At 42.5% G+C, this 26,328-nt stretch overlaps 1 protein-coding gene across 1 annotated transcript; it reads left to right on the top strand.

Moving 5' to 3' along the window:
* Positions 1–1,068: 1,068 nt before the first annotated feature.
* Positions 1,069–24,405, top strand: mmp2 (matrix metallopeptidase 2). The gene is made up of 13 exons (XM_029252135.1): positions 1,069–1,512; positions 2,470–2,696; positions 4,370–4,518; positions 5,476–5,604; positions 6,353–6,526; positions 10,831–11,004; positions 12,842–13,015; positions 14,021–14,176; positions 14,288–14,414; positions 19,192–19,328; positions 21,087–21,246; positions 22,176–22,285; positions 23,573–24,405. Exons 1-13 carry the CDS (start codon positions 1,204–1,206, stop codon positions 23,674–23,676), a joined length of 2,130 nt encoding a protein of 709 aa, XP_029107968.1. The 5' UTR covers positions 1,069–1,203; the 3' UTR covers positions 23,677–24,405.
* Positions 24,406–26,328: the final 1,923 nt, after the last annotated feature.

Raw genomic sequence — 26,328 nt, 5'->3', positions numbered from 1 at the left:
TACCAACATGTAATAATATTCCTATTTAATATCTGTAAGATGTACACAGCAATTATTCTTCTTCTTATTATTATTATTATTATTGGGCGGAACAGTAGCGAGTCCTGCTGTCTCACAGCGCCCGGGTGGCGCGAGGGTTGTTCTGGGTGCTCCGGTTTCCTCCCACAGTCGGAACACATGCAGCTCAGGTTAATTTGCGACTGTTAATTACACTTCGTGCGTGCGAGTCGCTACCCCGCTATGGACGGGTTTTCTATACAGGCTATGCCCACCCTCCAGCCTTGCGCCCGGTGCTTCCGTGATAGGCTCCGGTTCACCGTGACCCTGCTCAGGACAAGCGGTTCTGGAAATCGAACGGCTGGATTATGATTATGTACAAAAATGCTTTTTATTAAGTCTACTGTAGACACATATTTGGTGTAGAGAGAAAGAAGAATCTGTGACAAATATGTGCTAAATTTGTGCCGAGAGTCTTAAATAAAAATTAAATAATTAAATAATGCGGACGAACGAAGTGAACACGCGGCAAACGAAACGGCATAACTGAATAGATATTTTAGACACTTTGTCTTTTGTGTGGTTTTGTGTGGTTTTTCAGCGCAGATTAGAGTTTCTTAATAGATATATATAAGAGCTGACACAGTGAGTAACTGCTCTTGAACGACAACCTGAGTCATATTCCCTGCTTTAAGTGACCACCGTGGAGCCCACCACGTGTGACCAGGTCTCACACACACACACACACACACACACACACACACACACACACACACACACACACACTCTGCTCCGATGTTTGTCTATTTGACAGCCCCCCGCTCAGTTTAACACCCGCTGTTATGTAAATTGTTTATGTTCTCACCACGCGACAGCCGCTGACCGTTTATGTGAACACACGCAGTGGGCGTGGCCATGTCGACACACTCAGTGGGCGTGGCCTCGGTCTAGTTAACAGGCTCGGCGTGCAAGTGTGTAAATCAGCCCGTTCTCTCTAATTCCGCCGCTCCCGAGCACACGTGACTGCACGTCCGTAACCGGATCGCGGCGAGAGGGATTAACCCTCCCACCCCCCCGGTCCCGCGTCGAGCGAACACGCCCGCCCCACGCGCCGCGTTTTGCCGCGCAGGCAGGCAGGCGGAGCAGCGCAGCGCGAGTAACGCCGCGGCAGCAGAAGTGCGCGAGTCCCGGCGGCAGGATGCGCAGATGAGCGAGGGAGCGCAGCGCGCGAGCAGCCAGCGCAGACACACGGCAGCGCGCACAGAGCCGAGCCGAACCGAGCCCTACCGAGCCGAGACCGCCCCCCCCGACCCATCGCCGCCGCCGTCGCCGCCGCTCTCAGCTTGTCCCGCTCCGACCGACATGAGCTCCAGCCGCGGCTCCTCCGCGCACCTCGTGCTGCGGCTGCTGGCGCTACAGCTACTCGGATGCGGGCTGAGCGCAGCCGCCCCGTCGCCCATCATCCGGTTCCCCGGAGACGACACGGTGCCCAAGTCGGACAAGGAGGTGGCGCTGGTACGTCGGTCCTCGTAACTCAGCGCGTCCTGGGGACTTCACCAGTGAGACTGCGAAACTGAACGTTTTGACGTAAAGAAAAGTAGTATTATTATTGTTATTAGTATTCTTCTTCTTCTTCTTCTTATTATTATTATTATTATTATTATTATTATTATTATTATTATTATTATAAAAACCTTTATAATAAAACAAATAACCCAGTTTGTCCATTTACAGTATGAACAGTACTTGTATTGCAGGGCATTTAATCATGTATGATGCTGTCCTTGGGTAATAAGTTTGCACATTTAGGGATTTCATAGCATTTTAATTTAAAAAGGCTCCTTCTGTATTGTTGTTATTATTTGTATTATGATAATTGTCATTATTTTTATTAGTACTCGTAGTAGAAATAGCTTAATATCTATGTACGTTGGGGCACGATAAAGGATTTTAAGTTAAAATATCTCTGGTACTTATTTACTGCATGGTTAAGGTACAAGGCTGTCTGTGGGTCATAAGTTTGCAGAGTTGAAGATTTCATAACATTTTGATTTAAAAAAAGGTTCCTGCTGTATTAATATTTATATTATTAGTCATAGTAAAAATCGTGCAATTTCCATGTATGTTAGGACATGATAAAGGATTTACAGTTAAAATATTTCTAGTGCTTATATTTACAGTGCAGTTTAATGTACAACACTGTCTCTGTATCAATTATTACATTTAAATGTTCCTGATACATCATAAATGGCTACCAAAGTATCATATTTATGTTATTCATTTAACTGACACTTTTCTCTCAGCTGCTTGCTGGTGAGTAATTTTTACCTTATAATTTCAGGGTAAATGCCTTGGTAAAGTGTAGTGCAGCAGAAGGTGGGATTTGACCATGGGTCCTTCAAGTGCAAGGCATCAGTTCTAACCACCATGCCACCTGCTGGCACTAAGTTTTATTTTCATTTCTCTCCAAAGCATTACCTCAACAAGTTCTACGGATGTCCACAAGACAGGTGCAACCTCATGGTACTCAAAGACACACTGAAGAAAATGCAGAAGTTCTTCTCCCTGCCAGAGACAGGCGAGATTGACCAGAGGACGGTGGAGATCATGAAGAAGCCTCGCTGCGGAGTCCCAGATGTTGCTAATTATAACTTCTTCCCTTCAAAGCCAAAGTGGGGCAAGAACACATTAACATACAGGTACGGAGACAGCAGTGGAATCAGTTGTTCTCCAGAGCTCATTTTAACATATGCTGGGTCTTCACCATACAAGCACAATTTGGATCGTAAATCTGTTCGTAAGTCAGTTTGTTCATAAATCCATCCACCACATCAAAATCAGTAAAATTTTAATAGTCGAGAGATCGCTCGATTTAATCACATGCTTAGTTCCTGGAAACACGCCAATGAAGCTATAAAGAATAATAAAAAAAAAAACTTTATATTCATTCAGTGCTTTTCTCCAAAGTGAATTATAATTTTAAGGTGTTTACAATTATTTACTCATTTATACAGCTGGGGAATTTATTCTGGAGCAATTTATGGTAAGCACCTTGCTCAAGGGTACTACAGCCAGAGGTGGGAGTCAAACTTACCACCCTTTAGTCTGAAGGCACTTGCTTTTTGCCATTTTAGGACTCTAATTTTATTATGTTATTACCCGAAACAACATGTGCAACATTTGTTGGCAACAGACCACTTCCAGTCTGCTATATTATCTATAAATTAAACTCACCTCAAAAGTCAAGATATACCTCAATTTATCCTCTGGGTAGGTTCTGTAAAAGTCTCAGATACAGCAATAATAAAAAGCATAATGTAAGACTTGTATTTTTACATTTTTATTCGAGCTACTTTGAAACAAATTTAAAGTGTATTCTCTCTATATATTCTTGTTTACTGATGATCGTTGACTTATTTTTTCCACGTGAAGGTATGCCGCATCTGTCTTTTTTTTTTTTTCTTGCTCTTAACTCAAGGAAACACTGTAGAAGTCCATTGTATTAAAGCATCCCTCGTTTGTACTTTTTAGGTGCGTTTTACTGCCATCTAATGGCTGGTTGTGGAAGCACAGGTCAAGTGAAGAAAGTACTATTAAAAATGAATAATCCACGAAATGGATATCTCTTAAAAATCCGTAACTCGAACATTTGTGAGACACAGAGCCGGTCTAATGTGAATGGTGTTTATTGATGGTAATGTGCGCTACAGCTTCCTGTGACCATCTAGTCTTCAGATCACGCTGCCGGTGAGCCTCAGTCCACACACACAGGCTGCCCTCGCTCACTCAGCGTTTCCAGGGAATGAGTCACTGTGGAAACCATTTCCAGAGCAGCCTCTCGGACGGTTCCCAGCTGGCCAGCTCGCACGGTGTCCCCCTCTGACCACCAGTGTTTTTTCACTTTCTTACCATGGTACTTTGCTGAGAGTCTTGGGGTTTGGCAGAAGTGTCTTCTAGAAGATCTCATTCCATGTCTGCTGTGCAGCTTCGCTGTTTGAACAAAAAGATCCGGCCAGATCCAGATCTTTTAGGCAATTAGTCAATTCGGTGGAGGCCAGCAGGTGGAGTAGTGGTCAGAACTACCACCCTTTGACCAAGATGTTCGAATCCCACCTCCTTCTGTGATATCTTTGATTCAAGGTATTTCCCCTGAATTGACACAGTAAAATGTACCCTGCTGTACAAGTGTAAGTATCTTCACAGACTGCCAGTTTGGTGTGGTATCTTCACAAAGTTAACATTAGCAGGAGAACAAGATTTTTTATGGGGATGCTGGGCCGCCTGTGTTGTATACCACGGTATCTCGTACCACGGTGTTCCCAGTCTGCTACATTGTGTATTTGCTGGGTTTCTCTCCCGCTCCCCTTTGAAGGATACTGGGGCACACTCCTGATCTGGACGAAGAGGTCATCGATGACGCCTTTTTCCGGGCCTTCAAAGTTTGGAGTGATGTCACCCCGCTCAAGTTCACGCGCATCATGGATGGGGAAGCTGACATAATGATCAATTTTGGACGTAATGGTATGATGTCCCGTCCTGGGTGTGTCCCCTCCCCCTCTGGCCTTACGTCCTGTGTTGCCGGGTAGGCTCCGGTTCCCCGCGACCCCGTATGGGACAAGCGGTTCAGAAAATGTGTGTGTGTGTGTGTGGTATGATGTCACCGCCACCCATGGGCACTTACCTCCATTTACCTTATAATGCAGTGAGAGTGGCATGGTAGTCAGACCTGGTTCGATAGATCAAGGGCTCAGACAGCATCCCTTGTCATGGTCACATGGCTACATCACACGGTTAACACCCATCTGATCAATCTGATCAAATCTGATCTGTTTACTACTTTATTATAAGTAGCTCTTCTTTTAATCTTATTGCCATGTGGCTTCATGAGATCCTCCAAACCAGGCATCTGAACACATAAAATTAATGATCAATAAGTTCAGTGAACACACCTTGTGTACATCTGTGGTGTGTGTGTCAGATTCAGTTGTCTCTCTCTCTCAAACACACACACACACACACACACACACACACACACACACACACACACACACACACACACACACACACACACACACACACACAGAGTGGTATCATTTCAGGTAAATGACCATAAATTCCAAAAAAAGTGCAGAACTTGTGACAATGATGAGAACTGAAGTTGATTAAAAGGTGTAACACAAAGTTAGGTGACCCTCTATGTTTTTTTTCTTCAACTGTTTTAATGAAAATTTATATCAGGCCACCCAACGCAACTCCTGTAACATACCTGTGTTATGTTTCTATCAACTTATGTTCAGAATCATAGCCCATGTTTAGTGTGTTGCATAGTGATTGTAAATGGCAGTTATGATTTATGACTTTCTTCAACTGTGAAAGGTGATGATGTCGTTAATGTCAATACATGCCCAAGCTTTCATGGTTGAACATCTGCCAGGAAGCTGGTGGTGGTGGAACTGATAGCGGTGGTCTCGTTCCTAGAGCATGGTGACGGCTACCCCTTCGATGGGAAAGATGGCCTCCTGGCTCACGCGTTTGCCCCCGGCCAGGGGATAGGCGGTGACTCCCACTTCGATGACGATGAGCAGTGGACACTTGGAGAAGGACAAGGTATGAAACCAAATCCACTTACATGTGGCCTCCATGTTCTCTGCTAATGAAAAACATTAATTTTAATGGCGCTGTTTTGCGGTTCCGGTTTTATTTTTTTACCAGCTTTTTTTATATGTGTTACAAAGGGGGATACGGTGATGCAGCATGTACTTCCTGTGCTGTGGGTTTGAATTCCGCACAGTCTGTGTGGAGTTTGCGTGTCCTCTCTGTATTTCTGCAGCTTTCAGGTGCTCTGGTTTCCTCCCACAGTCCATATACATGTGTTCTGGGAAGGTAGTGACTCTAAACTGCCCTTAGTGCGTGTGAGAGAGAGAGAATGTTTGATTGCCCTGCAGTGCACTAGCATCCTGTCTGGGGTGTAACCTGCCTATGCTTCCAGAATAGGCTCTGGATCACCGTGACCCTTCACTGGACAAGCAGTGATTCATGATTTATTGATAATACAGTTATTTGTTTAGCTGATGCTTTTCTCTAAAGTAGCTTACAGTATTAATTATTTACCCATTTATACAGCTGGGTAATTTTACTGGAGCATTTTAGGGTAAGAACCTTGCTCAGGGTTACTACAGCTGGAGATCGAACCTACAACCTTTGGAACTAAAGGATAGTAAGTTGTAACCACTGCACTACCAACTGTCACACTTTATTATTGAGAATGGATAGATGGTAACCACTGAAAGACAGCAGGTTTTCCATGAAGCAGCACTTGTTGGAAGACAAACTCCACTTTATGTCCTTATTTCAGTGGTGAAGGTCAAGTTTGGCAATGCGGAGGGGGAGTTCTGCAAGTTTCCGTTCCTCTTCATGGGCCAGGAGTACAACAGCTGCACCACTCAGGGTCGCGATGACGGATTCCTCTGGTGCTCCACCACCTACAACTTCGACGAGGAAGGGAAGTACGGCTTCTGCCCCCACGAGCGTGAGTATCCCTTCCCCCGACCCAGGATAGCGCAGCTCCGCAGCTCAGCTGAGAAAAGTAATAAAGAACTCAGGATCGAGGTATTTACTAATGAAGGACGATGGCAGGAGAAGCACTAGCTGTTCTTCTCATCAGCTGCTGAGGACCCTAGTGAACATTACGCAATGGAACAAAAATTGTATTATGTCTTTTTTTTTTTGCATTTTCCATTCAGTTTTGTGAGGTTAATCATACTTTTGGCCTTAGTACGTACTATATGTCCATTTTTAGGAAAATATTCCACATTCTTGAAATTAGCACATTTTAGCATGTGGTTCCAAGCACCAAATATTGAAGCATCAGATCCTAGAAGGTGCTGGAATATTTGGTGCTTGGAACCCCGTGCTAAAATTTGCTAATTTCAAGAACAGCTGGGTCATTTTACTGGGACAATTTCAGTGTAAGTACCTTGCTCAAGGGTATTAAAGCTGGATAGCCGGAGGTGGGAATCAAACCTGCAGCCTTTGGGTTCAAAAACGGCTGCTCCAAGTAGCTGATTGGTATCAGAAATGAAAAGAAATAAGGTACAAATCTGCCACTCAGAACCTGTGGTATTTTTGTAATCGGTACATTTTAATCATAGTCAAAAATCGAAATAACTAAGAACTTTGACAGATTTTTTTGAATTGTGTTATTCCTCCCATTATATAAAACGTATTATTATTATTATTATTATTAGTAGTAGTAGTAGTAGTATTGCTTTGCTTTGAAGATGCTTTTATCAATAGCTATTTCAATGACTTAGAGGATACTCATCTTGTACGATTGGGGACAAAAAGTGCCGTAAGGTCACAGGTTCAGTTCCCACTTCTTGCTGTGATACCCGTGAGCAAAGTTCCTAACCATAAATTGCTCCAGTAAAATTACCCGGTTGTACTGTATAAACAGGGGGTGCGGTGGCACAGTGGCGCAGTGGGTGTGACCGGGTCCTGCTCTCCCGTGGGTCTGGGGTTCAAATCCCTCTTGGGGTACCTTGCGGCAGACTGGCGTCCTGTCCTGGGTGTGTCCCCTCCCCCTCCAACCTTGTGCCCTGTGCTGCCGGATTAGGCTCCGGCTCCCCGCAACCCCACGTGACTAAATGACAAAATATTGAGCTCGACATGAAACTGAAGCTCTTGAGCTTTGGTCCAGATACCACCTCATAAAAAGCAATAGCACTCTTCGTATGAACTTTTTTTAAATTAATAAATAACTTCACAAAGTGTGCATCATTATGTAAAAAATATATTTACAAAAACATATAATCACATCTTAGCTTTAACTCATTTTAACTTATTTGAAGTGGCTGTAAGCAATATGTAGTGCATCATATCTTTTACTGTGGTAAAGTTCTCCTTGGTGCAGCACGCCTGAGAATCTCTGCTCTAGGTTCCAGCAGCGGGTTACTGGCTGGTTACCACCTGTAGTACCTTTTCGATCATTGCAGACACTACAGCGGTCCACACATCTGTTTATACCCGCACATCTGGTTTGACGGGGAATGAGACACTAGAGGAGGTGCGAGTGTGGCATTCGGGAGCTGCTGTCTCCCTTTCTCATCCAAACTCCCACTGCGAGGCCCTCAAACAGCACTTCTCAGCCTTCTTTCCATCCCGCAGTCAGCATGTTTCACAAACGCCAATTACAGCATATTTCCGTCAACTTCAGCAAGCCGGCCCATGTTTACTTTTACAGCTCGTGCACGTTGCAAGACCCTGTGAGTGTGTGTAGCAGGTCACACACACCACAGGGAATGATAAAGGGGGAGGTGATGAGACGGCGATGTAAATATGTCGAAACACATTAGTGATGTGATCTCCGTGTCTCTGTCTCTGTGGCTTCGTTGGTCTAATACTGCTGTAAGCAGTTTGCATGCAGTGATTTATTACAAAAGCTGCCTGGCTCTAAAGGTCAGGATCATCTTCTAAGTTGTAATATGTTACATTTATCCATTCCTCTGACACTTTTCTCCAAAGCAGCTTGCAATTATTTACTCATTTATACAACGGCGTATTTTTCCTTGCCTGTGTCGGTTCAGGGTAAATACCTTGATCATGGGTACCACAGCTAGAGGTGGGAATTGGACCTGTGACTTCCAGGTTTAAAGGCAGCAGCATCGCTGCTGTGTAGCACTAAATTAAGGATTAAGAGTTAGTTTTATAAGCACTGACAATTAGATCAGGTTTTCAAAACAGAAAGTGAAATGACTGATCTGGATCTTTTCTCCATTACTCTGCTGAGAAGCTTATCTGCACAAGTTCTGGTGTTACAATGTTGAGGCATTTCCCACATAAAAACTTTTTTAGCTCTTCTATCTGAGTTGTCATGAAGACATTTTCTTATATCTTTTTCAAGTACAAGCGGCATCACTCTCTTGTTTAGAAGTACGCTGCTTCTCACCACAGGTCTCCAGCAAAAAGTATGCATTATTTGGACTGTGGGGGTGCTGTGGCGCAGTGGGTTGGACCTGGTCCTGCTCTCCGGTGGGTCTGGGGTTCAAGTCCCGCTTGGGGTGCCTTGTGATGGACTGGCGTCCTGTCCTGGGTGTGTCCGCTCCCCCTCCAGCCTTATGCCCTGTGTTGCCAGGTTAGGCTCCAGCTCCCCGCGATCCTGTATGGGACAAGCAGTTCAGACAGAGTGTGTGTGTGTGTGTGTGTGTGTATTTGGACTGTGTCTGATGGAGGAAATTTGAAAAATCTCACTGAAATCCACACATTCTGAGCAGATGTGATGGGTGGATCAAAATCCCCAGAACCGCACTCTTTTCAAACAACCAAACTTAACCTTCTCTAGACACATAAACATCCAGAGAAGTTACCCGGAATGTTTATAATTTGTACAGAGCCTTTACGATAACACCGAACCTGGATTTAGACTATGAATCACCCTCACCGCAAAAACCGCTTGGCTGCACCGATCCTGGAGGCACGGGCCAGGGAGAAGACGTCACTTTTTCTGGTCTCCCAAACCAACCCTCAAGGCTTCAATAGAAGCAACCAAGGCTGTGCTTTCCGGCTCTACATACTCATCAGCAGCATATAAACAAAAATCTGATTGTTTGATAATCGCTGAGATAAGGGCTGGAGTCATGCCTGCCCTGGAGTTGGAGAAACACTTTATAATTTCCCTGTACCTCAATCTGCCCTTTAAGACTCAGTCTCTGGGATCACTGGAGGCATTAGAAGGTGCAGGAGCACCACTATCCACCTTCCATCCATACTGTACTGACAGTATATTCATCAGACTGTATTCATACTGTATTCATCGCTGTCGTCATGGAAACAAAGCTTCAACTCAGTCCCGACAGTGAATGCTTGTCATGCGATCCCATGTTTTCAAGTTTTTCCACGTTAGATGATTTTCTGCATCAGCGAAACTGACTGATCTCTGTGTATCTCTTTGCTCTTTAGCTCGGTCAATAGTTCAACTACGTGTCGTTTTTAGCACATGTGGCAAAAGTTATTAAACAATAGTAAATGACAACATTGAGTAGTTCATACTGATAATTTATTGTATTACTGTGTGGCTAAATACTGTATTTCACCTGCTAATGCAGTATATTTTCTTCACTGCAAAACTCCACAGTTTTAAACTGTTATTTTGGCACTGGGATGCCTCATCCTCTGTCTGATGTAAATAAGGGTTTGTAGTGACTGGCACCCCTTGTGTTTCACTGGAAGTTAAGGACATGTTTGGGCATAAAAGTGGAAAATAGTGTTAAAGGAGCTTTTAAAAACACCAAAGAAGAGATGGATTCTGGCTGAAATAATTGCGTGATAAGACTTGCACACGGTAGGAAATTAGATGTTTTGCAGGTTAAAGTTTTTGGCACGTTAAACTACATGCCAGTCAAGATATTGCTAGACGGCTACATATATAGTACAACGATTGTATATAATTGTATTCATTATTTAAAATTGAGGGGGCGCGGTGGTGCAGTGGGTTGGACCGGGTGCTGCTCTCTGGTGGTTCTGGGGTTTGAGTCCCGCTTGGGGTACCTTGCAACGGACTGGCATCCCGTCCTGGGTGTGTCCCCTCCCCCTCCGGCCTCGCGCCCCGTGTTGCCGGGTAGGCTCCGGTTCCCCGCGACCCCGCATGGGACAAGCGGTTCAGAAAATGTGTGTGTATGTATTTAAAATTGCAGATGTTTCCAGATTTGATTACTTCTTCAAATTATCCAAAACAACTGCTAGCTTGGACATGCTAAGTGGTACGATAAATGTATTTTAAAAGTTTGTGGTGCTGTGTGTCACTGGTAACGCTGAACCCCACGTTCTGTGTTGCAGTGTTGTTCACCCTGGGGGGTAATGGGGACGGAGCCCCCTGCAAGTTCCCCTTCACTTTCCAGGGGGAGAAGTACCACGGGTGCACGACGGAGGGGCGCAGCGATGGTTACCGATGGTGCGCCACCACGGAGGACTACGACCGGGACAAGAGCTATGGCTTCTGCCCCGAGACCGGTGGGTGTGCAGCCCCCCCTTGGGAACCCCGAGAGTCATCCCTACAATCCCACACGCGTTCTACGCCCCACCACAAGACACACATGAAAAGATGTGCCGAACAACAGCTGTAAGCTAACAGCAGGCTAGCATTCGACACCACCCTGTCAGTTTTTGCAGAATCATGATTCAATACCTGAACCACATCCTTCTAAGCTTCCATCCTTAACTGTTCTGTGCATTTATTGGTCGTGCTGCTTTTTTTATGGTCACAACACCGATATACGGGCACGCTTCCTGTCGGCCATTTTGTGTCGTCATCTGTAAGATGGTTAAAAACTGAACAGATAGCGATGGCATGGTTTAAAATGTGTAATTTGGTTATATTACCAATGTCACTTTTATCTGAAGCTCTACTCCTCTGTGGGGTGAAAAATTCACCTCAGTTAACAAGCACATGATTTTTTCATGGGGTTTGCCTCAAATCGGTGGACCTTTCCATCTTTGGAATAAACTATTAGTTTGAATCCTTTGTGAAGAAGGGCTGCCCCACAAAGATAGCTTTTGTCTGACTTTCTGCTGAGAGGCTGTAAAAGTTTTACTGTGTGCTAGCTGGGCTTATTTTCCACCGTGTCAGTAGGCTGGAAGGGAGGGCGGTGCGCAGCTCCTGCTCTTACGATGTGGCACTAGCTGGTAGCATCGCCTTGGTGACCTGCCTGTGCGTTTAATGTTGCCGGGCCTGGTTTTCCTTAAGGAATGTGCTTGGGCGAAATAGTCCTGGTATTAGCTCTATTTAAATCCTCAACTTTCCTCCAGAAAAAAAAAAAATTTGTACCAAAGGAAAACTAATAAACCCAAGCGAAATGGCATTTTGTATGAAACCAGGAAGTTCTTCCACCAGCTGTGTCCCACTTAAACGTACGGCAGTAAACAATGAAACAGCTGTTTTTCTCCACTGTTTCCACCCGGCTTTAATAAAAAAAAAAAAGAACAAACGGATACTGTGCAGTTTACGTGAGATTGGTTCTTGTCAGGGCTGGATTTCAGTGTCTGTAGCCTTCTGCACTTTCACACTAAAGTGTGCAAAAAAAACGTGGTTAATGCCACCTAAATTACTGAATTCCATCTGTATTATCAGCGAACGCAATGCACTTTTAAACTGTTTTGATGCTGAACCACATGACTAATTGAGAAGCCAACAAAAGAAACTTTACTATGACATTTCTAGAAATTCTGAAATTGTTTTTTAAGTATATTTTTAAAATTTTAGTGCCAAATTTCTCTCACTATCTTTCTTCCTTATTTTACCTTTATTTTCCTTTTTTTTCTGCTTTTTACATTTTTTCCCTTTCTCATAGACCCTAAAAATTTTGTAGGCCCTAGGCACTGTGCCTGCAGTGCCTAATGGGAAATCCAGCACTGGTTCTCGTGTGATCCACCGTATTCGTTTCCTCTGCTCTTTGTGGTCGCAGCGAAATTTCCCCAGCCAGCCCAGCTATTCACAGAGCAAACCCCAGGCGTTTTGTTAACGTGCAGATATTTTCTCTCACCACGGGGTACAGCAGAGGAATGGGGCTCAAACCACAGAAAAAAGGCAAAGAAAAAAGAGATCCCCCTTCATCCTGGTTCGCATCCCAGAAAACATCTTGAGTTTGGTCCAGAGTCCCCAGCCCCATAGTCTCACACAAAAGGACAGCTCACATCCTCATCTGTGCTCGCTTTCCTCACACTTTCAATGCATCTTCGCATGGGAAATTCTGAAGGACTCTGGGAATTCTGTGGTTTGCTGCTCAGAATAACGGTGGGAAAACTAAATCGGCACTCTCGTTTTTTTCTGTATATACGCTGTCACCTTCAGCCTTGTCAACTGTGGGAGGGAATTCTGAAGGAGGGCCCTGCACCTTCCCCTTCACCTTCTTGGGCAACACCTACGATGCGTGTACCTCTTCGGGACGCAGCGATGGGAAGATGTGGTGCGCCACCACAAAAAGCTATGATGAAGATCGCAAATGGGGATTTTGCCCTGACCAAGGTAGAGACCCTACAGTGCAGCAGGAATAAACTCAACCTGCTTTAAGGCTCTCCCAAGTTGTAGCTCAGGTGGTCCTCGACTGATAACCTATGCGACTAATGACAATCTGGACACCCATCGGTCATCCCATTAACCTTCTTATACTTGATATACGTTTGGTTGTAACGTCTAATGATAATCGCTCCATGTGTTGTGTGATAACATTACCTGGCTGCACAGTTTCAGTGCACCCACATCTGATATTTTTTTAGGTCACAATCAGTGTTTAGGTATCTAGTAGCGATTCCACTTTGTTTACTCAACTTTTCATTTGTTTTTCTCAAGTTACTTCTTTATTTAAAATAGCCAGCAAGCGGAAAAAAGTGAATAATGCGTGAAGTTGGTGAAAAGTGTAACAGCTCCCTATTACACAGTGTTGAATTTTGCATGTTAATTGGTTATATAACTGTATGGTTTATATAATACTGTAATGTAAAAGTGGATTTGCGAGTGATGATGCTGTCAGTTTACAACAAGGTTGTTTGAACGGAGCCCTGTTGTAAGTGGAGGACCATTTGTATTTAGAATAGAATAGAATAGAATATGCTTTATTGTCCCATTTCTGGGAAATTTGTCTTGGACAACCATGGCATGGCCAGTGCACAACATTGGGCTCACATAAAACAATACATACCATAACATACAATAAATAACAAATAAAGCAACAATCAAAATATATTTAAAAACCTACTGTATGCCAATCTAAAATCTCAATTTTGGAATTCTCTATTCAATAATTTAACCACCAATGGAAATACTTTCATGAATAGTATTTCCATTGGAGTTTAGCTCAGTTCATGACAGTTTCTCAGCAATCGTCGTCACCGTAATGTAGGCAAAAAAAACTGCATCCAGACTCTGGTGTTAACACATTGGGGTAATCTCTGAAGGTGTGCTGGGTGAAGAGTTCCTCACCACATGTATGTGTGCTTCTATGTGGGAATTTGTCTATGTTTCTTCTCCCAGGCTACAGCCTCTTTCTGGTAGCAGCCCATGAGTTTGGTCATGCTCTGGGTCTGGAGCACTCGCAGGACACCACAGCATTGATGGCCCCCATCTACACCTACACCAAGAACTTCAGGTTGTCCAGTGATGACATCAGGGGCATCCAGGAGCTCTATGGTACAGCAGATAAGACAAGTGTTCAATATTTGAATTTTTAGTCACATGCAGAGTACTTTTATTGAGAATCCCCACCTTTAGCATCTGAGTTAATTTTAAACCCTCTTCCAGGTGCCTCAACAGACAAACCCCTTCCACCCACCCAGGGTCCCATCACACCCATGGATTTTTGCGATGAGGACATTATTTTTGACGCTGTAGCCCAAATCAGAGGAGAGACGTTCTTTTTTAAGGACAGGTAAAAACATCTTTGAGTTTCTTGTATCTTCAGGTTAGTATAAACGGAAACGAACAATGCACAGATCCATAGGTGGTTATTTCTAAATGAAGTTTTCCATAATTTTAAAAAATAGATGAAAAGTTTAAATGGGGGGGAAAAAAAAACTACCTTGGATTAATTATTAGTCCGAAGGTTAAAGTAAATGTTCTGTGATAGGTCTATCTACAGAGTAGATTCATCTCACTGGAACCATGAACAAATTCTTTAGATTTTCACTGCAGTTTTTTCATATTTGAGATGTGGTTCACAGCTGAGGTTCAGGCTCACTTTTTGTTGCTATGTAATAGAATTACTATAATGCTCACTGTCAATACCCGTTTGTCCTAAAGCAGGGTCAAGGTGGTCTCTATTCAGGAAGCATAGGGTGCCAGGCAGGGTAAATCTTGCATGGGATGCCAGTCCATCACGGGGGATTCACACATACTCATACACACACTATGGGCAATTTAGAGTGACCTGTTCAGCTAAAACATGTCTGGATTGTGGGAGGAAACCAGAGCACCTGGAGGAAACCCACACAAACATGGGGAGAACATGACATGCAAACTACACACACAATAAGTGGGGATTGAAGCCATCTCTAATGGCATCGCTCGCTTGCTGGGAGACACCTGTGATAACTCCTGCGCCACCCAAATTTAATGCTGTGTCCCCATATACTAACTTCAGAGGCTTTGATCTGACTGAAGGCATTAGATAAACATTTATTCTTTGTTTTTCAACCATACAGGTGGCATTTGTGAAGAATCTTTTTCACAGGTTGTAGCTGCTCAGCTGTGGAGCCATGTATGTGGTGTCGCACCAGTCTGTCACGGAAATAGGAAGGGACAGGAAGGGATTGAGTCGTGAAAACAGGCAATCATTTTCCTTTTAAAAGTGTTTCACTTTAAATTCAATTATTCCAAACCATCCCACATTGCAATATCTGGTTGGAGTGTTTAAATATAAACCACAGCAATTCTGGAAAATTTCAAAATGATGTCATATGTTCCTATAAAAGCACTCGCAGAGAAGGACACGTAACTGTGTGTCGCACTGTTGGTGGTTTAATGCTGAAGAAAACTGCTGTCGAGGTCCAGTGACGGAAAGGCGGTCGGCTTTCGACCGGACTGCTGTCTCCAGGAAGTCGCTGAGAGGCGCCTGGTTTTGCATACAACTCCTCCATGTCTGTTTTCACTCTGAACGCATTCAGCAACCATCGTGTGTTAGTGTGTGTTAATGGTTTTCTACCTAGCTGTGTAGGTAATAATAATCGTTATTATTATAATACTGACAGCTTTATTGATATAACAGGTTTCGTAAAAATTTTGCAACTCAAAGTGTTTTAGAAAAAGAGAAAATTAACCGTAATAAAAATGAAAAATGAGACATTTAAAATAGCATTAAAATCAGCATAAATAGAAAGTATAACTCATAATTACCATAACAATAAAAAATATTTAAATGTTAAAATCGGAATTAAAAATGTGTTTTGAGCAGTTTTTTAACGATTCTCACAAAACCTGCCTCTCTGTTATGGCTTTGGGCCATAATTTTGGTGCATTATGTGCATTGCACCTTAAGTGTATCTTTTGGAATATGCAATAGTTTTGATGTGGGATCTACCATGGTCTTACAAAACTAACATGCAGTATGTTTAGTAGGATGTTGGTTATCATTTTTGAGAAAGCAAGCTCCCAATTTTCTGATATCCTCTCCATGCTGCCAGATGTACCTTTAAGACTAAATGATGCACAGCAGAGTGGGCAGCCCAAGGGATGAGTGTGACTTCATCCTGGGGGTCATGAAAATTCTGATGAATTTAGTAGAGTGTCTGGGGCATCATCATCATCATCATCCAGTGCATCAGGAGGAAACTGTGTCTGTCCCATAGAGTGCATCTGATCACCTACATTTTCTTCATGTTTTCTGCTTTTTATGAGGTGCAAATACTGCTTATTACCCCAGGTTATGCATTTTACATTTCTAATCTTAGATACAAGTGTCTTTTGAGTGGCAGAACTACAATCAATTACTTCACGAAGCTCGGGATACAAAGATCTTGTGGAGAATGAATCGTAGCTGTTGGTACTCTGGTAATTTTAAGGGCTGTTTTTTAGCAAACATCCTGTTAAGTGTCTGTTTATCCTGTCAGTGAGCTCTGGGCTGTGGTAAATATTCTTTTCTGACCCATTTTTGCGTTTTTGTATGACATATGCAGTCATCGTTTTTGATGCTGTTCCCTTTACCAAATTAAATTTGCATTTATTGATTTAGCTGACATTTTTTCTCCACAGTGACTAAAGTGGAAGTTGAAGTGGTTGAAGTTGAAGAGTTCAACCTTCGGAATTAAGTGCAGCAGCTATAACCACAATGGTTTCTTTTTTTTTCTTCCTCTTATTACGATTTATGCCCCTGGAGCTCTTAACGGGCGTTACAAACAGAAGTGCTGATTTTCAGACCTGTATCGTAGCTAACGCATGATGATTGATATTTGAATCTGATTCTCTTCAAAGTTTGATTATTTTTCATTAAATCAATTTTTTACCCACTGCTCGGTGGTTGACCCTGGGAGTTTAAATCTACAACCACAGACACTTTGACAGGTGCACTTTGGGGATTAGTGTCATGATTACAGTTCTCACTTTATGAACAAAAATCGTTGGGCTCAAATCCCACCTGTTGCTGTAGTATTCTTCATGAAGGTCCTTACCCTGACCTGATGCAGTAAAAATTACCGAACTGTATAAATGGGTGTGAATACCTCAGTATCTCATACCAGACATTGTAAATGAGATTTGATAAAGGTATCTGCTAAATAAGCACATGATTGCAATGAATACTGTCAGTCTGAACAATCTGTGGGTTCCTGGTTTGAATCCCCACTCCTTCTGTAGTACCATTGACTAAGGAACTTGCCCCGAATTGCTCTAATAAGAATATTGTGCTGAATAAATGTGTATATCAGATACAGGTACCAGCTAAGTAGAGGTTAATAATACTGAAGGACTGTGCACCGAAGGTTTTTACCCAGAATACAGATTCAGCACAACCGCTGCGGGAGGTTCTCAGAAGCCCAGTAGAGTTTCATTCTCCATAAGTGTTGAGTCTGTCGAAAGTTGGACAGCATCCTGCAAAGAGAGGCCCACAGCAGACAGGTCTTCCTGCTTTCACATGCCGATTCTGGCTCTGACAAAGCATAGCATTCTGTGCAAATGGGCCGATTTCAGTAGATATAGAAATTACACCCCTTACACCACTAATAAATTGGTGGGGTTGCAAGGGTTTAGTTTTTTCAATAAAGAACCAATTGAAGCAGTGGAAAACTTGAGATGTGAGGTAAATATATTTCGGTATGAGATTCTTTCCGCAGCAGAGCACTCATTGCCATATTGAGTTTCAGATACCATAATGAGTCTGGCGTTCAGTTATGTACCGCCAGGCCCAGAACGGTGAGTTGTACCACATGGATTAGGGATTGGGAATGAAGCAGTTTGCAGGATGAATGATGGCTGGGAACATGAATCGGTGTACGAATACGAGGAGAGGCTCAGGTCCGGGTGTAGCTGTTCACCCATAGAGTCCCTTGCCAGTTAGAAGAGTGACTTGGGAAAAGTGAAATCAAGACAGACTACACAGGCCATGCACTTCCTCCACCTCTGTGAACTGATTTTTTTGTTTTTTGGATTTTTGATTGAGGTACTTCCCACCTAGGTGGGTGCGGTAATGCAGTGGGCTTGGCTGGATCCCACTCTCTAGTGGGTCTGGGGTTCAAGTCTTGCTTGAGGTGCCTTGCGACAGATTGGCATCCCATCCTGGGTTGTCCCCTCCCCCTCCAGCCTTGCACCATGTGTTGCCAGGTTAGGCTCCAGTTCACTGCAACCTTGCTCGGGACAAGCGGTTTCAGCTAGTGTGTGTACTTCCCACCTGGACTTTCATCTTGTTCTAAATGGTGCCTTGCAAAAGTGTTCATACCCTTAGCTAATTGGCTCATTTTCTTCAGTGACAAATGGTACACTGAAATCTCTCCGATACCTTATTTCAAAACACTGAAACCTACAGGGGGGTGCGGTGGCGCAGTGGGTTGGACCACAGTCCTGCTCTCCAGTGGGTCTGGGGTTTGAGTCCCGCTTGGGGTGCCTTGCGACAGATTGGTATCCCATCCTGGGTGTGTCCCCTCCCCCTCTGGCCTTACGCCCTGTGTTACCGGGTTGGCTCCGGTTCCCCGTGACCCCATATGGGACAAGCGGTTCTGAAGGTGTGTGTGTGTGTGTGTGTGTGTGTGTGTGTGTGTGTGTGTGTGTGTGTGTGTGTGTGTGTGTGTGTGTGTGTGTGTGTGAAGCCTACAGTTTATTACTTTGAGATAACATTGTTTTGATCTTAGATTTTTTTTGATAATTTTGCCTTTTTGCATAAGTATTCGATGCCCACACCTTAGTATTTGGTGGCGCCACCGTTTGCTTCAGTACACCTTCAAGAGTTAAATGCCATATGTTCTGCAAGTATGTCTTCAGTAAAAGTTAGAAGGTTTATGTTTCTATTTTTTCCTGCCTTGGAAATATTTTGGCTCTGTAAAATAGGTCACAGGAAAGGAGCGAGTTCGTCTCTATTGTTCCTTAGTCGGAATGCGGGCGAGCTCCAGCATGTAGCCGCACTGCTAACAAGAAACAGATGTTTCCGTGAGTCAGGCCATTTTGGGTTTTCACTCCATTTTCTCTCACTCTTTCACTCTCCGGCTCACTTGCTCACCCCACAGATACGTATTCCAGACCTCCAACTTCCGTGCCAAACCCAGAGGCCCGATGCTGGTTAAGACCTTCTGGAAGGAGCTGCCGGACCGCATCGATGCCGCCTATGAGAACCCATTAGAGAAGAAGACGGTCTTCTTTGCAGGTAGGCTGGAGAGGCCAGCAAGGGTGACCCCCCAGCGGTCCCCTGTCCACCTGCGATCCTGTGTTCCAGCCCAGCTTTGATGCAAAGCATAGTTATTGCAAGTGGCCGGGTTCTTCCTGTGACCATGAGACACGGTGTCAACTCCATGTGAACCCTGACCTGGCGTGAAACTTGTACATAGAGGGACTAACAATATTACAGAACCTTTACTTGAGTGTGATTTTGACCCTGTGCTGTCAAACACATAAAAAATAAATCTATGTGGGCATAAGTTTTGAAGAAAATTAAATATATTTTGTGAAGAGTGACCTTTGTGAAGAGTACTAATACCAGTTAATTTAATGGTTTCAGAATTTATCCTCCTCCATAAATTAATAAGGTTTTGTCAGGCATCAGGTGATTTACTGGGTAGAACTGAAGCCTCTGAACTTAAAAGTTGTGGGTTCAAGTCCCTCCTCCTTTTATAATGTTCTCAAGCAAAGCACTTAACTTAAATTGCCCCAACTTAAAAAAAAAAAAAAAAAAAAAAACCTGTATAACTTTGTAAATTATTGTTATTTTTATTATTTTGCAATGCAAGTTGCAGCTGAATGAATAAATGTAACAATTTTCAATTCCTTGTCACGGAATGTCGGGATTACGAGCCTCTCCGCAAAAGGAAAGATATTTATGCAAGATTTTTTCATCATGGGTTCCTTTTTCACTGAGAAAGCCCCAAAACCCTGTGCACCGATTGCAGTAACAATACTGGCACTTCTAGTACTTGCTGGGAATGATTCCAGTTATCCCAGTTTCTGCAGTTCTGGTAAACATCTGTTCCTCCAGGATCACACTGTGTGCAGTAAATGACATTTTCTCGGGAGCTGTGTGTGTAAGTTGTAATTTCACACCTGGTTAGTTATTATATCCACATGTCTGCGTAAGCAGTTTGTTTTAAAGGTATAGCTCTACCAGTATGGCAACACCGCTTCCAGTGAAACTGGGATGTGCACTGGGCACTATTACTCTGGAGGTACAAGGTGAGGTCAAAAAATTAGCCGCAGTTGATATGTATGGGATAGCCGGTAGTGTAGCGGTTAGCACTGCTGCCTTTGGCTCTGAAGGTTGCAGGTTTAATCCCCACCTCTGGTATAGTACCCTATACTAAATTGCTGCAGGAAAATTACCCAGCTGCATAAATGGGTAAATAATTGTAAGATGCTTTAGAGGAAAGTGTCAACCAAATGAATAAATGTCAGTATTAAAAACTGCAAAAGCAATTTATTGCAGATATTTATTGACTTCACCTTGTAGCTGGCAGGGTTAGAGGATCGGCTTACTTTAGGGCATTTTACCTCAGCTGAATTTGCTTTCTCATTTACATTTATTTATTTAGCAGATGCTTTTCTCCAAAGCAACTTCTAATGAACTCTATGTAGTGTTATCAGCCAACACACCTAATTCACCGCGGTGACTTACACTGCTAGATACACCACTTACAATGGGTCACTCACCCATACATCAGTGGAACACACTCTCTCTGTCACTCACTCACTCACACAGTATGGGAGAATCTGAACAGCATGTCTTTGGAGTGTGAGAGGAAACCAGAGCACCTGGAAGAAACCCACACAGACAGAGGGAGAACATGCAAACTCTGCACAGACTGAGCAGGGATCGAACCCACATCCTCTCACACTACCCAGGCCCTGTGAGACAGCAGCGCTACTCGCTGTGCCACCATGCTCTTGTTCCATCAGTTTTTTCCTATGTTCGCAGGTAACCAGGTGTGGGTTTACTCGGCGAACACGCTGGAGAGGGGCTATCCAAAGACGCTCTCCTCACTGGGCCTGCCTGGCGACCTGCAGCACATCGACGCCGCCTTCTCCTTCAGCAAGAGTCAAAAGACGTACCTGTTCGCTGGGGACCAGTTCTGGAGGTGAGCAGATATCACTGGAAAGGGTCGCTGGAAGGAACCAACATCCATGTGGGTCAGTCTCATGAACTTTAAACCAAATCCAAACCACATTCTAGTCAGATCATCTTTGGCACTTTAATGACTTTCAAAATGATTTTATTTTCATTTAAGCCATTTTATTTTGGTTTCCTTAACATTTTCAACAAGACCCTGTTACAGTGATGAGAACCCGTGGTGCTATTGGGATCATAGAGAAAATAATGACATTTTTAATGTATGAAAAACAAAAGATCAGCTCATCTCATCTTCATCTTGAACCTTCACATCATGGAATAATTAAACCCCATTTAGATCTTTGCCTCTAATTATGACACTATGATGCTCACTGTCCAGACACTGCAGTTTTACTGAAAATAATTTAGTTTGCAGTGGTTTGAATTTTTCAACAACCTTAATTATTTTACGTTTTTAACAAGATTTTAATTTTGTTTGCTGTAAAAAAAGTTATTAAGCTACAGTATATGTATCTAATTATAGATCATTTATATTTGGATGCATTACTGCAATACTGTTTTAGTGAAAAATGTGAAATTTTGAAATGAGTGTTTACCTCTATAATGGGAAGGACTACAGTATAAAAAATTTTGTTTTTCAAAATGATGCTGAAAACCAGTACTTTCTTTAAGGTTAAATAAATTAAATCACCACAAATATCATTTATGATCAGTTAATGAGGCTGATCGTGAAATACTGCCGGTCTGCTGCAAACTCCTCTCAAATTCGCTACCATTCCTTGGGTCTGTGTCTGAATGACATGAGGCCATTTGCTCTGTCTGCTGTGTCCTTTCTTACATTTAGCAGAATGAGTAACGTCTATCCGTGCATGTGTACGTGGGGTTCAGGCCTAGACTTGCTGTTGGCCCACGTTGATTTTATTCCACCCCCCGCAGGTACAATGAAGCCAAGAAGAGGATGGACCCAGGGTTCCCGAAGCTTATTGCAGACGCTTGGAACGGCATCCCAGACAATTTAGACGCTGCATTCAGCCTGGATGGGAATGGTGAGCTCAAACCTTCACCCTGGGTGACTCACAAGGCCTTTGTTTGCAGGACTGCAATTGTCTGCCCCGGGACCGAGCAGACACGCATTCCTGAACCCAGCCTCTCATTACATCTGGCACCTCGCCTAAGACAACAACACTATTTCACAGAGGCCATAACTAAGCAGCCTTGAGTAAGAAGAAAGGAGATAACCCGAGGGCATGCAGGCCAACTTGCCGGAAGTTTCCATAATGGCAGTATGACACATTAGGAGTCCGGAAAGGTTAGGCCATGTGATCTGGCGTGGGTCGGTATATGAATCACGAAACAGCACTTAGAAATACCAGAAAAAAGGGACAGAAACCCCATAAAACAAAAACGATATTTACAATTTCATTTGATGCTTTTCTCCAAAGTGATCTAAAGAAAGGCAAATAAAGAAAATTGCATTTCCCTACAGACAGTGATGCAATTGCAGATGCTTGAAGCAGGCTGTTAGGTTGAAGCCACAGTTTAACCATCATACCTTACATAAGTAGCTGCGTGTAAAATTGGTGCAGAGTGCATTTTTTTTTTAAGTAGTGCAAATTAACGGAGCAGTTAGGACATCAAGAGAGAAGTGGGTCCAAAAGAGATGTGTTTTGAGACCCTTCTTGAATGCTGCGAGGGATTCAGCAGCTCTGAGGAACCTCATTACAGCAGGAGCTCATTACACTGGATCCAGATGCAAGAAGACAGATTATGGTAGAGAGATGCAGGCCTATATGGAGCCGGGAGTGGGGGGGCTACTGAGTGTACTGGCCAGAAAGACCTTCTGATGCTTCTGATCTGTTCTCATGACCCTTTCAGAAGTTGTCTTTACTGCGAATCGCAAATTCATGCATGCTGCATTATATGAACCACGAGGCTATATAAACAATTAATATGCATGAACTTAATGTTGCATCAAAGGGCTTTTTCATATTTTTTCACCAGTTTCACACATGATTTGTGTTAAAATAGTACTAGTATTGGATACTATTAAATAATACAATTATACAGTATATGGTAGTGTGTGTTTGTGTGTGTGTATATATATATATATATTGTATGTCTATATATAATTAAAGTAATGTAATAAGATAAATGGGACAGCCATCGTAAGTCACATGTTGCAAGTGGAAGACTATCTGTAGAGCCAGGAATCACGGAATGGATTCTAAAATAGTTTCACGTTAACGTTGTATCGTGTTTTATTTTCTATTTCTTCCTGAAACATGCAGTAGTTTGGTTGGGTACGATGGTCCTGTTGCCCTGTTTCCCTACAGGCTTCAGCTACTTCTTCAAAAACTCCTACTATCTGAAGCTGGATGATGCCACTCTTAAGATCGTCAAAGTCGGGGACGTGAAAAGCGACTGGCTCGGCTGCTGAGGGCCGACGCGGGCTGTGAGCTGCGGCCCCTCGGTCCCCCACCCCACCCCCCTAGGGTCCCTCGTTTTACCGATGCACCCGAGGTCACCGCAGTGATCGTCCCAACCCAGTAGCAATAAACGTTCTCATCTTCATCCAAGAGACTACTCTTGGCGCAGTGTGAGGATCACGTGCGCCTTTCATATCCTGGCATTGGAACGAAAAAATTAAGTTCTGTGTAATATTAATTGTTTGGTTGCAATGTTGAGAAACATTATTACTAAACCCCGGATTAAAGGAGCCTCTCCCTCCTTTTTTTTAATTTTACCTGTTTCACGGCCTCAGGTGAGCCGTCTCAGCGTAGAGGCCCTGCCCGAGGATGGGGTCACACTGTAAATTGTTCAGTCTCCTGTAGGGTTCATAAGGACAGTTTTTCTAGCACTTTCTACTGCTTTGTAAATGTGTCCTGAAGAAAGGTGTGGAACAAATAACGGTCAACCAGCTCTCCATTGCATCCCTGTGGCCCTTGTTCCACTAACGCCATTGAAAGAGCAAAGGCACGGGCTGCCTGAAGGTTGTATGTAGTGTGTTGCATGATGGAGTCATGACAGGAATATATCACAGAATTATTGTTTGATAATCTTTGTATTATTATTGTTTGATATTTTTTGTATTTTACTATACGTAGGTTTGACATTTGCTTTGTGCACTGTCAGTATACTTTTGTCAGAAAAAAAACTGAATAAAAAACTGAATCTGTGTTTTTATTTCCACACTTACATAGCTGTTTCTACAAACTATTCTAGGGAAAAAAATAATTTTACAGATTCTTCTTTTATATTCCCAATGTGTGAATACCATATACTTTGTTTTGCTACATGCTCATTCATATAGTATGTTTAGGAAAATCAATGTATGTCCTACTTTTTATGCTACAGGATGGAGTGGAGTGTTCAAAATAACATTTTGTTTAAATTTTTTACATATTACCTATTTCCTTAAGTAAACTCTCATTCCTTTCAATCTAAGTGAACCACATCCTTCAAGTATTGATTATTAGAAACCCAGCAGGGAATATTATGCAAACACCCGAGGACATAAATAACACTTTTCATTGATTCGTATTGTACACTTCACACATTGAACCAAATCAAATTGGTTTTGATCATTTTGAATATATAAACCTTCCAAAAGCTAACAAATGAACAGGCTCATGCACTGGAATTGTCACTAACACCTGATGAATTATATAAAGCACTTAACAATTTGTCTAATAATAAAGCTTCAGGATCTGATGGTTTCCCTGCTGAATTCTGTAAACATTTTTTGGCAAGTACTTTCACCATTGTTTATTAGAATGGTTAGATAAATTAAACTCGACTTAAAGATTCCTGCAGAAATTAATACAGCTACAGTAGTATTAAAGTACTTCTGAAGATCCAACACTTTCTTGTCATCGTCCTTTATCACTTACTGATGCACATGTCAAAATTATTAGTAAGGTGATTCGCCACTCAAACTGAAATGGTCACCATGTTTATAATACAATCTGATCAAAGAGGGTTTATCAAAGGCAGACAGGCTTTGAGGAATATTCACAGACTGTTTAATTTGGTAATTCTCCAAAAATAATAGTCTGAAAACAGTTATTGTCATTTGATGAAGTGAACTGGAAGTATCTCTTTATGGTAGTACAGAGGTTGTTCTTGGAGAGAATTTCTATTCATTGGATAAAGGTATTGCATGGTTTGCCTAAGGTCAAAGTTACAACGAAGGGAATAATAAAAGTTCTACATTAAATCTGGGAACTAGGCAAGGGTGCCCCCTTTCACTTGCTTTATTCACTCATTTTATCAAACCTTTTGCTGCTGCAATACAGAAAAACAGAAAAATTAAGGGAATCTAAACCTTCAAATCAGAGAATAAAATCAGACTTTATGCAGATTATGCTTTATTATGTTTACAAGACCCATTGAATTCTATTCAAGAAGAAAGCCAGTAAATTAACAAATTCTCTGAGATCTCAAATTACTGTTTAAATAAACCTTTGGTCATTATGTGGAGAAAACTGGGATACTGTGGCTCAAAAATTGTCTTGTACACTGGTAATATCTGTTATTTTGGCAGTAGCATTTCCTCCAGGCTATCAGACCTATTTCAACTTAACTTTGACCCACTGTTAAAAAAAAAAAAAAAAAATGATTTACTGCGCTGGATGAGGGTACCTCTCTCCATGATGGGGAGAACAGCAACAATTCAAATGATAATTCTACCTACAATTAATGACTTATTTGCAGTGATTGCAGTTCAACCCACTATTTGCTGGTTTGATTCATTTGACTCAATAATAACAGAATTTTACTGGAAAAGGAAGGAAAAAAAGCTGGGATTTAACTGAGTACTTTACAGAAACATAAAAATCAAGGAGAAGCACCCAGTTTTTCTTATGATTATTTGGCAAACCAGCTACAATGTATTACAAAATGGTTTAATCCAAATAAACAGGGTAGTTTTGGGACAGAAATGTAAGTCAGAGTGTAAGTAAACCTCACTTTGTGAGTTGCCTTTCCTGAACACCACTATGAAATCTTTTTTCTTTTTTTTTTAATCTATGCATGTATTTATTTAATTATTTCTTTTGTTTGTGTACACTTTTCTATTTTGTTTTCCTTA

The sequence above is a fragment of the Scleropages formosus genome, chromosome 5 (genome assembly GCF_900964775.1).
Source record: "Scleropages formosus chromosome 5, fSclFor1.1, whole genome shotgun sequence".
In the NCBI taxonomy this organism is placed as follows: Eukaryota; Metazoa; Chordata; class Actinopteri; order Osteoglossiformes; family Osteoglossidae; genus Scleropages; species Scleropages formosus.
Note: the sequence above shows the minus strand (reverse complement) of the source record. Positions and strands in the feature narration are given on the sequence as shown.

What these genes read in the sequence shown, in the direction of transcription:
- mmp2 (XM_029252135.1), top strand. Translation starts at nt 1,204, where the DNA reads ATGAGCGAGGGAGCGCAGCGCGCGAGCAGCCAGCGCAGACACACGGCA. An exon ending in AAGAACACATTAACATACAG is followed by an intron (nt 2,697 to 4,369) that starts GTACGGAGACAG and finishes TCCCCTTTGAAG; the next exon opens with GATACTGGGGCACACTCCTG. An exon ending in GACACTTGGAGAAGGACAAG is followed by an intron (nt 5,605 to 6,352) that starts GTATGAAACCAA and finishes TCCTTATTTCAG; the next exon opens with TGGTGAAGGTCAAGTTTGGC.